At 44.0% G+C, this 12276-nt stretch overlaps 1 protein-coding gene across 1 annotated transcript; it reads right to left on the bottom strand.

Annotated features, from left to right (window-relative positions):
* Positions 1-388: 388 nt before the first annotated feature.
* On the bottom strand, positions 389-11245 carry LOC127697175 (intelectin-1a-like). The gene is made up of 7 exons (XM_052200110.1): positions 11186-11245; positions 9438-9536; positions 7568-7815; positions 7096-7254; positions 6480-6600; positions 5176-5279; positions 389-541 (listed from the first exon to the last, which is right to left on the bottom strand). Exons 1-7 carry the CDS (start codon positions 11241-11243, stop codon positions 389-391), a joined length of 942 nt encoding a protein of 313 aa, XP_052056070.1. The 5' UTR covers positions 11244-11245.
* Positions 11246-12276: the final 1031 nt, after the last annotated feature.

Raw genomic sequence — 12276 nt, 5'->3', positions numbered from 1 at the left:
TGTGTCCAAAGAAGCTACAGTATTCTTATATATTATAAATAAATAAATCTTTTTTGTTTTTGGAAAAATAAATCTTAAAAAAAGAAGAAGATGAGAAACAGTGGAGTAAAGTGCCCCCTCCCCTCCCTGTACCCTTCAGGATGTTTAAAGGAGTATTGCTGTATCCAGATTCCCAATCCTGATGTCCCAGGAACATCCCAACCAGGGCAGCAGAAATTCTTTTGAAATCTCCCACCCCTGCACAGAAAGAATTCATGAAGGCAGCAAGTTTGCAATGAACATGATTTATTCTCCTTTCCTGGTCAGTACCATTCTAGTTCCTAGGGAAGTGTTTCTCTGTGCCTTAGACCCACAGACTGGAAAAGTCTGGGCCCATCCCACAGAGTTCTCAGCGATAGAACAGAAGCACAGCTGCTTCCGTTATCTCCCGGCTACTGCTGTACCCAATGTGAGTTCCATATCCATTCCAATCAAATGCAGCGAAGTCTCCGCACTGCTGGGGGTTACCTTCTGGGAAGAACCCTCCTCCACCGATGCAATGCTGGAAAACAAGAAGCCAGGAGAGGTCAGCTGGTGAGATGATTGGATATAAAGGGCCCTTCCAAAGGTGTGTGTCCTGAAGACCAGGTCTCAGTGAAAGTAATATTCAGAGGCAGGGGACAGGATTGAATATGGAGACCCTGCCTACATCATCAATTGGTCAGTCGTTAGTGTGTTCATGACTTTGAACTGACTACTGGGAAGTATGGAGCTGTGGAAGTTGGGGTCTGGTTAGAGTAAATAGGTCACTGAAAAAGCAAGTGAATTGGGGGTCTCAGGCATACTCATGACACCATGTGACACAAATGTACCTATGTGAATACAGACATTAGAGGACAGTTTTCAGATTTTGGGCCTTGCCTTTCCACCATGGTATGAGTTGGTTCTCCTCACCACTGTATGAAGCTGACCTACCAGCTTCTGTAGCATCTCCTGTCTCTGTTGCCCATTCCTCTCTAGGGAACACTAGAATTATAGACACTTCCATGGCTGTGTGCAGGTGACATATGGGGTTCTAGAGATATGAACTCACAGCTGGCATATGGGGTTCTAGAAATATGAACTCATAGACTTGCACCCCAAAGACATTTACAGCTAATACACCTAATGAGTCTAGAGACACCTTAATGGGTAAACTCAGTGCACTCTGTCCATCACCAGCCTCTCCACTGGCAGCATTGATCTGTTTGACCCAGAAAAGCCCTTCCAGTAGCTTTAGTGGCATGATTGTCTCTTCCCACCTTTCCTTCAACTTCTCTGAATCTCTGTTCTCAGGTTTCCCAGTTAGACATTTCCTTCATGAAATCCTTAAGTTGTACTTCCCAGAGAGAACACTTTTATAACTCTCTATATATACTTTGCCACTCCTGTGCTTTCAATTAACCAAATATTCACCAGTGGCTCAAACTGTTCATCTTCAACCCTGATGTTTCTTGAGCTAAAGATCTTAAATTCATCTGCCACTTGAATTGCTATTCTAGCATCTCAAGTTTCAAATGGGAAAAAAATGTTTCTTGAGCTAAAGATCTTAAATTTATCTGCCACTTGAATTGTTATTCTAGCATCTCAAGTTTCACATGGGGAAAAAAACAGAGTTAGTTATAGCCATGTGCCACTTAGCAATGGGGATTTATTGTGAGGAATTCATCAGCTGTTCTGCCAGAATGTGAACAGCATAGGGTGTCCCCAAACAATCTAGAATCACTATGGCAATTCTAGGCAATGCAACCACATGGACCACTGTCATACAAACAATTCATCATTGACCAAAACATGCAGCACCATGTGTGTAAAACCCTCCTTGACTCCAAACCTGTCTTCTTTCAGACATTGTGACTTAATAAATGATATTCAGTGGCTTTGAACTTGTTGATTCTGTGCCTCAATCTCCCAACTAGCAGAATAATGTTCTGCTACATTACCCTTTTGTTTGTTTGTTTGTTTGTTTGTTTGTTTGTTTGTTTGAGACAAGGTTTCTCTGTATAGCCCTGGCTGTCCTAGAACTCACTCTGTAGACCAGACTGGCCTCGAACTCAGAAATCCACCTGCCTCTGTCTCCCGGGTGCTGGGATTACAGGAGTGTGCCGCCACACCTGTCTCTACATTATCCTAAAAACAAGGGAGATTGAATGGGTACTAAATTATAGTTAAATAGGAACAAGAAATACTAGTGTGCTATTGCAGAGAAAGATTGTTATAGACAATAATAGTAGTTGCAACGTTCAAAAGCTAGAGGATGTGGAGCTGACCTAGTACACTGTCTATTTAGATGCTGAATTATAAGTCCCAAGATCAGGTTGCAATCTGGACATGGGCATTGTATTAATTAGTGTGCTGTGAAGAATGCTCCCCAAGAATCTCTGATAGGTAAATGAAAAGCTAGAGCCTCTGACTGGGCAGAGGAGAGAAGAAGTCAGAACGTCAGATTGAGTGAAGAGACCTTAGGTAGGGGCCATAAGGGGAAAGACAAAGGGGAGGGGAAGAAGAAGGTCTCCATGAGGCAGGATGGACCATGAGCACATGGCTAAGAGAAGCTATCCCTGAGGACACACATGACACAGAGCAAGACTCAGTTGGCAAGTACTGAGGCATTTATCTGGTTATTGATATCCTAGTAGGGTTAGAATAGCTCAGAAACTGCCAAGTATAGTACCAGCAGCTTATTAATAAAATCTAATGTCTCATGCCATTTACTTGGAAGCTAAACAGGATAAAGTGGGGCAGGAAGTCCCCATAAAATTACTAGTATAAGAGGAAAGTAGTTGAAATGTTTTTACCATAAGGAAATGCATTTTGAGGATACAGGCTGATTTAAACATTGTATGATCTATTCATATATTGAACCATCACAATACACCCTATTAACATATAACTGTGTGTTATCAGTTAAGTATACTTAATGGTAATAAAATTTTTTAAATGATATTCACTCCCCCAAGAGAAAACCATAAGTCTCTCCTAGACATCTCTTCCTATGCTCTATATTCATCTGGTCTTAAATGTTAAATCCTTGGTGTTCATTAGCCCCATATGTGGAACAGCCCTAGTTTATGGTTTCATTTGGACCATGGAAACCATCTCTCTCTGTGCTTCCTCTCTCCCCCACTGAAACCTGCCATACTGTGCCTATTAGTGTCAGCTTTGTAACACACAGATAATCAAGCCAGTATTCCCTTTTAGATATGTTAATGGCTCCCACCATTTACATATACAGTACAGACTCCCTAGGATAATGTAAAAGTCTCTTCCTGGTCTAACTCCTGCTAACACTTCCTAAATCAGCTCTTGTCTCTGCCCTATATCCATCCCATACACCAAAACTAAATAAATCACAGCTTGCTTTCCCTTGATACCACATGCTAGCTGAGATACTGGTAAACTGAAACACACTATTCACTCACCCTCAATCGGCCTTCATCATGAGCTTCTGTCCATCTCCCAAGACTCAACTCAAAAACTACCTTGCCTATAAACTGGATGTGGTGTCACATGCCTTTAATCCTGGAACTGGGAAGGTAAAGGCAGGTAAACCAGAAGCTCAAGGTGAGTTCTCAACTACATAACGAGTTGAGGACTAACCTGAGATATATGAGCCCTGACTGAAAACCAAAAATTCTCCCCTGCAGTCAGAGTACTCTGCCATTTCCAGTTCTCATTGCAGGTGCTGTCTTTTGCTTTCTTATGTTTTATGTCACTAAAAACCAAAGCCTAGGACCTTCTGCACATTAGGCAAATGTTTTATTACTAAGCCATGTCCAAGCACCTTAGTTTTTATTTCTGTTATACTTCAAACATGTCAGATAACAATTATACATTTGTACAAATGTCTAAACTCTTAAGTGATAGCAAGGTACATGTCTTTTAATGCCTCCTGTACTGTTACAGTCTAGGTGCTCAAAGCAAGCCATACTGAACAATAAGACAGTACACACTAACACCTGTGTGTACTACATGTCATATTCTTTGACTTGACTGAAGGTGAATAGGATCCAGGATTTCCCAGAGATTTTCCCTTTCTTATCTCTGTACTCATCACCCTCCATCAAAGTCAGGGACCTCCTTGTCAGCAAAGCCTCCACATCCTTTCTAGAGAATGGATACTCTAATGACCAAGGGATGAATCCATGAAACAGGGCCACCTGTCAGGAGCTGAGCACCCCTTTCTCAAACTGTTACTTTGAGGAGGTCTGGGTTCCAAGAGAATCTGGTATTCTTGTTAATTCCTACTATTGACTACCCAAAGATTTTCTCATCATTCTGCTTTTTGACACAAACTAGAAAAATAAATAAATAAACAGCAAGAGTCTAACAATCCCAGGCTTAGGGAAATATCAGGTAGTTGGAGTAGAAATAAATGTACCTGACCTCACAATCAGTATACATGCTTATCTCTAACCAGAGAATGTGCCTGTGGTAGGAAGTATAGCGTAACTAAGGTCTACCAGATGTCTAAACTCTTCTAGTAACCTCCCAACACAATGGGTATCTGTACAAGCCCTGGAAAGGATATGTTTCATTCTGAAAGCTAAAGCTAAATCCTGGGTGGTGAGTGACACATGTTATTGCTCTAACCCCAAACACATTGAAAATCTCTGTATTGACCTTAAGACCCCAAAGGCTTCCTAAACACAAGTGTCACCCTAAGTCTATGTAGCAGGTGTTTTATCATAAAATCTAAGCAAACAGAAGCAGAGCATTAGAAGTTTGTAATGTTGACTTTGGTCTTCTACAAGATAGGATATTTGTTTTTAGACAGAAGTTCTGATCCCTGAGACCAAAAAAGAGTGAGGAAAGATCACACTTCCACATACATGCTCACATTACTATGACAGGTTCCCATGCTCAACACACACTGAAAAACTGTCTTACTCACAGACCCCTTTGGTCCCCACTAAGAGTCATGAGAAATGGCTCAACAGTTCAGAACACTTGCAGCTTTTGCAGAGGATCTCAATTCTGTTCCCAAGCACCTAGTCAGGCATGTCACAACCACATATAACTCTATTTCCAGGAAATGCAACACTATCTTCTGGTTTCCAAGGTTATATGTACACACATGCATATACCTACATGAAAACACACAGATATATACACAATTTAAAATCATAAAATATATAGTATTATTAAAAGACTCACGGCTTCAGAATTACATCCAGTGACCCTCATGCCAGCACACAAGGCACTGGCCGCTCCCTCATTATTAAACACTCTGAACTGAACAAATCCTGCAGTGAATTCCCCTGAAAAGAAAAGGAAGAAAACAGCAATCAATGAAGGGTGTAGAAATAGTTGTCTTAAGGTCAATACAGAGATTGTAAGTGCAAAGCACAGGTTCTAGTTCAACACATTAAAAACACTGGTGGAGCCTGGGTTGAGGTGCACGCCTTTAGCCTCAGCACTTGGAAGGCAGAGAGGTAGGCTGATCTCAGAGTTCAAGGCCAGCCTGTACTACAGAATGAGTTCCAGGACAACCAAAGCTACAAAGAGAAACCCTGTCTCAAAAAGTAAAATGAAAGAAGGGAGGGAAGGACAAAAAGGAGGGATGGAGGGAGGGAAGGAGGGAGGAGAGAAAAAAAGATATAAATAAGGAAGGAAGGAAGGAAGGAAGGAAGGAAGGAAGGAAGGAAGGAAGGAAGGAAGGAAGGAAGGAAGGAAGGAAAGAAAGAAAGAAAGAAAGGAAGGAAGGAAGGAAGAAAGAGACTGCTGGAATGTGACACCACCATGACCCATGGCTGAAGCACCCCACCCAAAAACATAGCCAGGAGGAGCCTTTTCCAAACCCCAGAGTCCAGGAGTTAGTCTCCAAAAGACCCCAATCTGCTGACAGCTTCCATGAAGAATAACACAGGAAGAGATCACTGACCTCCAAGGGAGGTCACAGCAGCTGGCCAGTGTATTGAGTCTGTTTGCTTTAAACTTTTATGTGGCAACCGTCAGACATAAGAGCTTTAAATTACACAGCATAGGCTCAGCCTCTATGAGGGGTAAGTGCCACCTTTGATTTATATTAAACAACACAATAGTCACTCCTCACAACAGAAATCAAACTCCATTTTTTTCTGTTGTTCTCTGTGTTTTGCTGTTGTTGCAGGATGCCCATGGACCTGGCCCATCTCTGAGAAAGCACTGGATGGTATAAGGATTACTAGGAGTAGATTCTAGAGCTAAACTTCCCCAGGGCAAATGCCAGCTCTCCTGCTTATCCCCTGTTCTCTCAGGCAAGTTCCTGAACCTTCAGGGCTCCAGTCTCCTGGTCTGTAAAATGGGTTAGTAATAGTTCAGAGCTCAAGGGTAATCATGAGGATGAAGTGAAATAAAGCACAAATATTCATAGAAGAAGACCAGGCTGCAATGGTTGGTAAATGAATGCCTGCTACTTATCATAACTCAAGTGATCACCCGTCTCCTGCAGAGAGTTCAGAAGAGCATTATAGACTCACTCTGGCCATAAGGGGAATAATAAGAGGCTGTCCTCTGAGCATCACCGAAGTCATAGACCACAGGTAATGCCGGGCCATTGTCAGTCCAACACTTTCCTCCTCCGTATTTCACCGGGTACTTCTACAAGGAACAAAAGAAGTCACTGTGTAAGGACTGAGGCATTGGCACCCCCGTGATCGCTGCAATGCATGGAGGGGCACAGCACGGGCCCAGTAACTGAGATTGTTTCCAAACCAGTCAGACAGGAAAGAATCCTATCCTTTGTCTCTGTCTCTGTCTCTGTCTCTGTCTCTTTCTCTGTCTCTGTCTCTCCCTCTGAGTCTCTCTTCTCTCCTTTTTCCCACTCTTCTCACCTCCCCTCTCCTCCCCGCCCCTCTCTTATCCTCCCCTCCCCTCCCATCCTCTCCCTTCCTCTCCTCCCCTCCCCATTTCTCCTCTCCTCTGCTCTCTACCCCTTCCCTTCCTTGGCTTAGACATCCTAAGAGAACAATCGTTATTCTTTAGAGTTATGGAAATGTGGAACACAAGCCTGTGGAATGATGGTTCCGCCCAATCTCAAACACCTGCCTCTCTCCACACCCATGAGAAGGAGGCCAGGCCAGTAGGCTTGAGTACCTGGTAGAGGCCAAAGAGATTATGGCCCAAGTGCTGCAGGGAGCCAGTGAAGGTGCGGTACCTCAGCAGGGAGCTGTTCCTCCAGCTGTGCAGGGGGCTGTTGTTGGGCACATGCCAGATCCCCAGGTCCTCAGCCTGGATGTCGAAGTAGCCAGGGTTCTGGAAAGCAACCAACACTGAGCCTGACCAGAGCAGGAGAGTTCACTGAGCAAAGGACCCACGTGCACAGCGCTCAGCAGAGCTGATCTCCCTGGGCTCCAGCCATGCTCAGATTCCCCAGTCCAGGGATAATGGTCCCACTGCCAGCACCTACTGACCTATGAGCCTAGGTGGGTGAGTTTGGGGTTCAGAATCAGTAGTTTTCACTTCTCCATCCCTATGTCAAGGGGGGTCCTTCCACCCTCTCCCTGGCAGGCTTGAGCCACACTCACATCCTCACACTTTCCCAGGGTGGACCACGGAGGGCACCAACCTTGTAGTCATCACTTGTGGCGCCCTCTGCAGATCCAAAGGTGTTGTAGTTGGCCCAGTTACCATCCCCCTCCGGGTAATCCACTCTGTTGCCTTGCTGACTGGACCAGCGATCACCCACCGTGCACTTCCCATACATGTTGTTCTCATGCACACTAGCCACCAGGGTCCAGCCACCACCTGCAGTGGTCATGTCGCAGAAGGTCTGGTAGATGACACCGTTCTCTGTGCGCAGGAAATAGAGGCCATCTGTGGAGAGAACCAGTCCACAGTCCTCATTGTCCATCTCAGTTCCGGAAGCAGGATGGCTCAAGGGATTACAGACATGGCTAATGCCTCATGCCCTGAGTGTCCTACCACATTGTCCCTGGGGATACTGGGATCCACCTGAGTTCAGAAAGCCGTGTTTCTGTGACTGTGGCAGAACACAGAATTACCCAAACTGACAGTGATGTTTCTCCTGAAATTAAAATGTTATTATCAAAGGACTTGGTATGTACAAAGAACTGGAAACAGGGATTCAGACATGTACAATCATCTTCATTACAGCTCTGGTCACAAGACCTGAAAGGCAGAAACAACCTGAGGATGTCTCTCTATTTAAAAAAAATATAAAAAGCAATATGCTGTGCTATATATTATACACGATAAGTACTCTGTCCATTCCTATATATCCAATAGATCAAGAAGAGTGAAGAGGATTGGAGAAATGGTCAGTGGTTAAGAGCAAGCACTGCTCTAGCACTGGACGTGAGTTGGCTTCCCGGCATTATTCACACTCAGCAGTCAGTGTACAAGTGCCTGTTCCTCCAACTCCAGGTGACTAGAAGCTCTCTTCAGGACTCTGCGGGTACCTACACACACATGTACACCTTCATGCCCACAGATATGTAAATAATAATAATAATAATAATAATAGTTGTTTACATAGTTCTTGCCTAGAATAATAGTTCTTTACCTGTACAAGCCTAGAAGCATCCTGGTGTAATAAGCAGAGTACTCACATGAGAGAACAAGATTGCACAGATTCACAGATGGAGAAACAGAACTGCAGTCTCCAGGGACTACAAAAAGGCATTGCTTGGTGGCCACAGAGTTACTATTTCACGTTCTGAAGGCAGACAGTGGTGATCCATAACTGTTCTTGCCTCTGAGAACCCTTAGAATTATTTAAGCAGCAATTTTTATCCACTGTGTATATTTTATCATATTTCCATATTAAAAAATAAAGGCGAAATAATAATAATAAATGCTTGAGCTGGAAAGGCAGTTCAGAGGTTCAGAGCACTGCTTGTCCAGAGGTCCTGAGATCGATTCCTACAACCACATGGTGGTTCACAACCATCTGTAATGGGATCTGGTTTCCTTTTCTGGCACACAGTCATAGGTGCAGAACACTGTATATTCAAGATAGATAGATAGATAGATAGATAGATAGATAGATAGATAGATAGATAGATAGATGATAGATAGATGATAGACAGATGATAGATAGATAGATAGATAGATAGATAGATGATAGATAGATAGATAGATAGAGGATAGATAGATAGATAGATAGATAGATAGATAGAGGATAGATAGATAGATAGATAGATAGATAGATAGATAGATAGATAGATAGATAGAGATAGAGGATAGATAGATAGATAGATAGATAGATAGATAGATAGATAGATAGATAGATAGATAGATAGATAGATAATTGATAGATAGAGAAAATAAAGACTGTCTTTCCTAACTAGGCTTTTGTTTGCATTTTTTGAGTCAGGGTCTCCCAGGCTGGCTTGGAACTTACAGCTTACAATCCTCTGCCCTCAGCTCCCAAGTGCTTAAGATTACAGCGTGCTCTTAAATAAGTCCCCACTCACCTTGTGCCTTTGCATTCCCCTGCTTGATTTCCTTGCAGCTTCTGAACAGAGAGGGAAGGAAAGGGTGGGCTCGTCCCTTGGTGTCCTGGCTCTCGTTAGCTAGGGAAGATGCAGAGGTTCACTGTTATGGGACACCAGCCTCCCCTTGTCAATCATCCTAAACTCATTCCGTGACTTCTGAGAATCCACAAGGAAGAAAGACGAGATTTGATAGCAGGAGGAGCAATGTGTCCAAAGTCCTGAGGGGAGCACCAAGTCCAAAGTCCTGAGGGGAGCACCGAGTCCAAAGTCCTGAGGGGAGCACTACACCCAAAGACCTGAGTGAGCACTACACCTAAAGACCTGAGGGAGAACTACACCCAAAGACCTGAGGGAGCACTGTGTCTAAAGTCCTGAGGAGAGCACTGTTCAATGTCCTGAGTAAAGTGAAGTCCAGCTGCGCAGGTAGAAGAAATGCAGCTAGCCCAATGAGCCTGAAGCATGGTACTGAGGTCAGCAGTGCAGAGACCTGGCCAGGAGACCATAGAACGAGGAGCTTTTCAAATTAGCCTCAACTCTGCAAAGTCCTGGAAGGGCAGAACCAGACTTTGGGTCAGAAGTTCTCTGGTGGAAAAGCTCCACATCACAAGTCAAGTCCCTCCGGATCGTGTTCACAGAATTCCCTAGTTCCTGATGGCGAGCTGGACAGACTCTCCGTGAAGATCAAGTAAAACAGCCTTGGAGGGCCTGACCTTGCCTTACACACACTTTTTTTAAAAGCAGTAAAGTGGAATTATACATTTTTAAAATACCCTTGAGTTCTTAGAGAGAGTAGGACTGAAGAAAATATTTTCTGGGTACAAACCAGACCTTGCTTTTGGCATTGAAACCCTAAGGCCAAGAAGGGCCACAGCCTGAGGAGTGATGGGGACAGGACAGAGGGGTTCCCTTGAGTCACAGACAAGCAGAGTCTGGACCAGAACTCGTCTCAAAATCTCACTGCCTCAGAACAGTTTCTTCAAGAGGCGTTAAGCACCCAACCCACATCTCAAAGGCATCATCTCAATGGGGATGACTAGGTGGTATTTATATGTTCGGGAATATCTACTACATATCCACTAAGGAAGAGAGGCATTTACTTTGGTAGAGAGTAGGGGTGGGGCATAGTTGGGAAGAGTTGGAAGGGAAGAGGAAAATGGGTGGGAAAATAATACAATTTTTTGTTGTAGTTTGTTTTTTTGGATTTAGTTTTTTGAGACAGAGTTTCTCTGTATAGCCCTGGCTGTCCTAGAAATCATTCTGTAGACCAGGATGGCCTCAAACTCAGAAATCTGCCTACCACTGCCTCCCAGAGTACTGGGATTACAGGCATGTGCCACCACTGCCTGGTTATACAATTATTTTTAATTTCAAAAAAAATTGTAGGGTTGGGGTTTAGCTCAGTGATAGAGCACTTGCCTAGCAAGCGCAAGGCCCTGGGTTCGGTCCTCAGAAATGTTAAAAAAATTTTGAAAGCAAGATCAGCTGATCTGTGATGTCTTTAATCCCAGAACGCAGGAGGCCACGGCAGGCAGATCTCTGAGTTTGAAGCCAGCCCGGTGCACAGAGAGAGTTCTAGAACAGCCAGGGCTACAAAGAGAAATCCTATCGTGGGGGAGCATGATCTCTGACCCTCAGAGACCCAGATCCTGGGAGCAACACAGTAAGTGCTGTTTGCCTCTAAAGCTAGAGGTGACTTGAAGAAAGTGGGTACCTGTAATGAGACTCACCTGCCCTGCACTCTCTGGTGGCAATGATGACAAACAGCAGGAAGCAGAGGTGGGTCATGGTGGTCTAGAGAAAAGCAAGAGGAAGGTCACTTTCTATCCTGACCTTCTTTTCCCCCGTCCCTGTTTCAGCTCCTAGCTAGTCCTTCAATGACTCAAAGGCCACTACCTGGTCCTAACTCAGCACCTTCTGGCTTTACCTGTGACCTGAGCCAAAATCCCCCCCCTCACCCCATTCCACACACATCCCTTCCCTCTGTACCCAACAGGAGCTGAGAGTTGCTAGCTGAGTAATGACAGGAACCTTTCTCAGTTGAGGCTCCTGCCTGTGTGAGACTTCTGTCCTTTTATACAGAAAGCATAGTAAGGCACAAACTTCCCTTCTGGCAAGATGCTCTGTGTAAATACAGCATCTTATTACAGGGTAATTCTGAGGTTAGTAGGCTCTAAAAGGCAAATATCATCCTAAGCAAGGTAATGCAAACACAAAAGAATACACATGGAATGCAATCATTGATAAGTGGATATTAATTAGCCCTGAAGCTCTGAGTACTGAAGATGCAATTAGCATATCAAATGATTCCCATGAAGAAGGAAGAAGAGGGCCCTAATCCTGGAAAAGCTTGATCCAGCATTGTAGGGGAGTACCAGGACAGAGAAAAGGGAGGGGGTAAGTTAGAAGAATGGATGGAGAGAAGAGGACTTATGGGACATATGGGAGAGGGGAACTGAGAAAGGGGAAAGCTTTTGGAATGTAAACAAAGAATATAGAAAAAAAAGACAAATATTTAGTGTGGTCTCCCCGTGTTGATCCAGATTCTAAAGAAGTGATCTTGGGTGTTGGCTTTCAATTTGTATCTTTCATGTAAATTGTATATATCTTTTTTAAAAAAAATTCCTAAAATCTACCATAATCATCATTCAAAGAAAAAGGACATTTTTGTCAGTAATATTGGTGGTGGTTGTGGTGGCAATGGTGGTGGTGGTGGTGATAGTGGTGGTGGTGGAGGTGGTGGTGATGGTGGTGAAGGTGGTGGTGGAGGTGGTAGTGGTGGAGGTGGTGGTGGAGGTGGTGGTGGTGGAGGTGGTGGTGG

The sequence above is a fragment of the Apodemus sylvaticus genome, chromosome 12, assembly GCF_947179515.1.
Source record: "Apodemus sylvaticus chromosome 12, mApoSyl1.1, whole genome shotgun sequence".
Lineage (NCBI taxonomy): Eukaryota > Metazoa > Chordata > Mammalia > Rodentia > Muridae > Apodemus > Apodemus sylvaticus.
The sequence above is the reverse complement of the archived record's forward strand: the minus strand, read 5'-3'. Positions and strand labels throughout refer to the sequence as shown.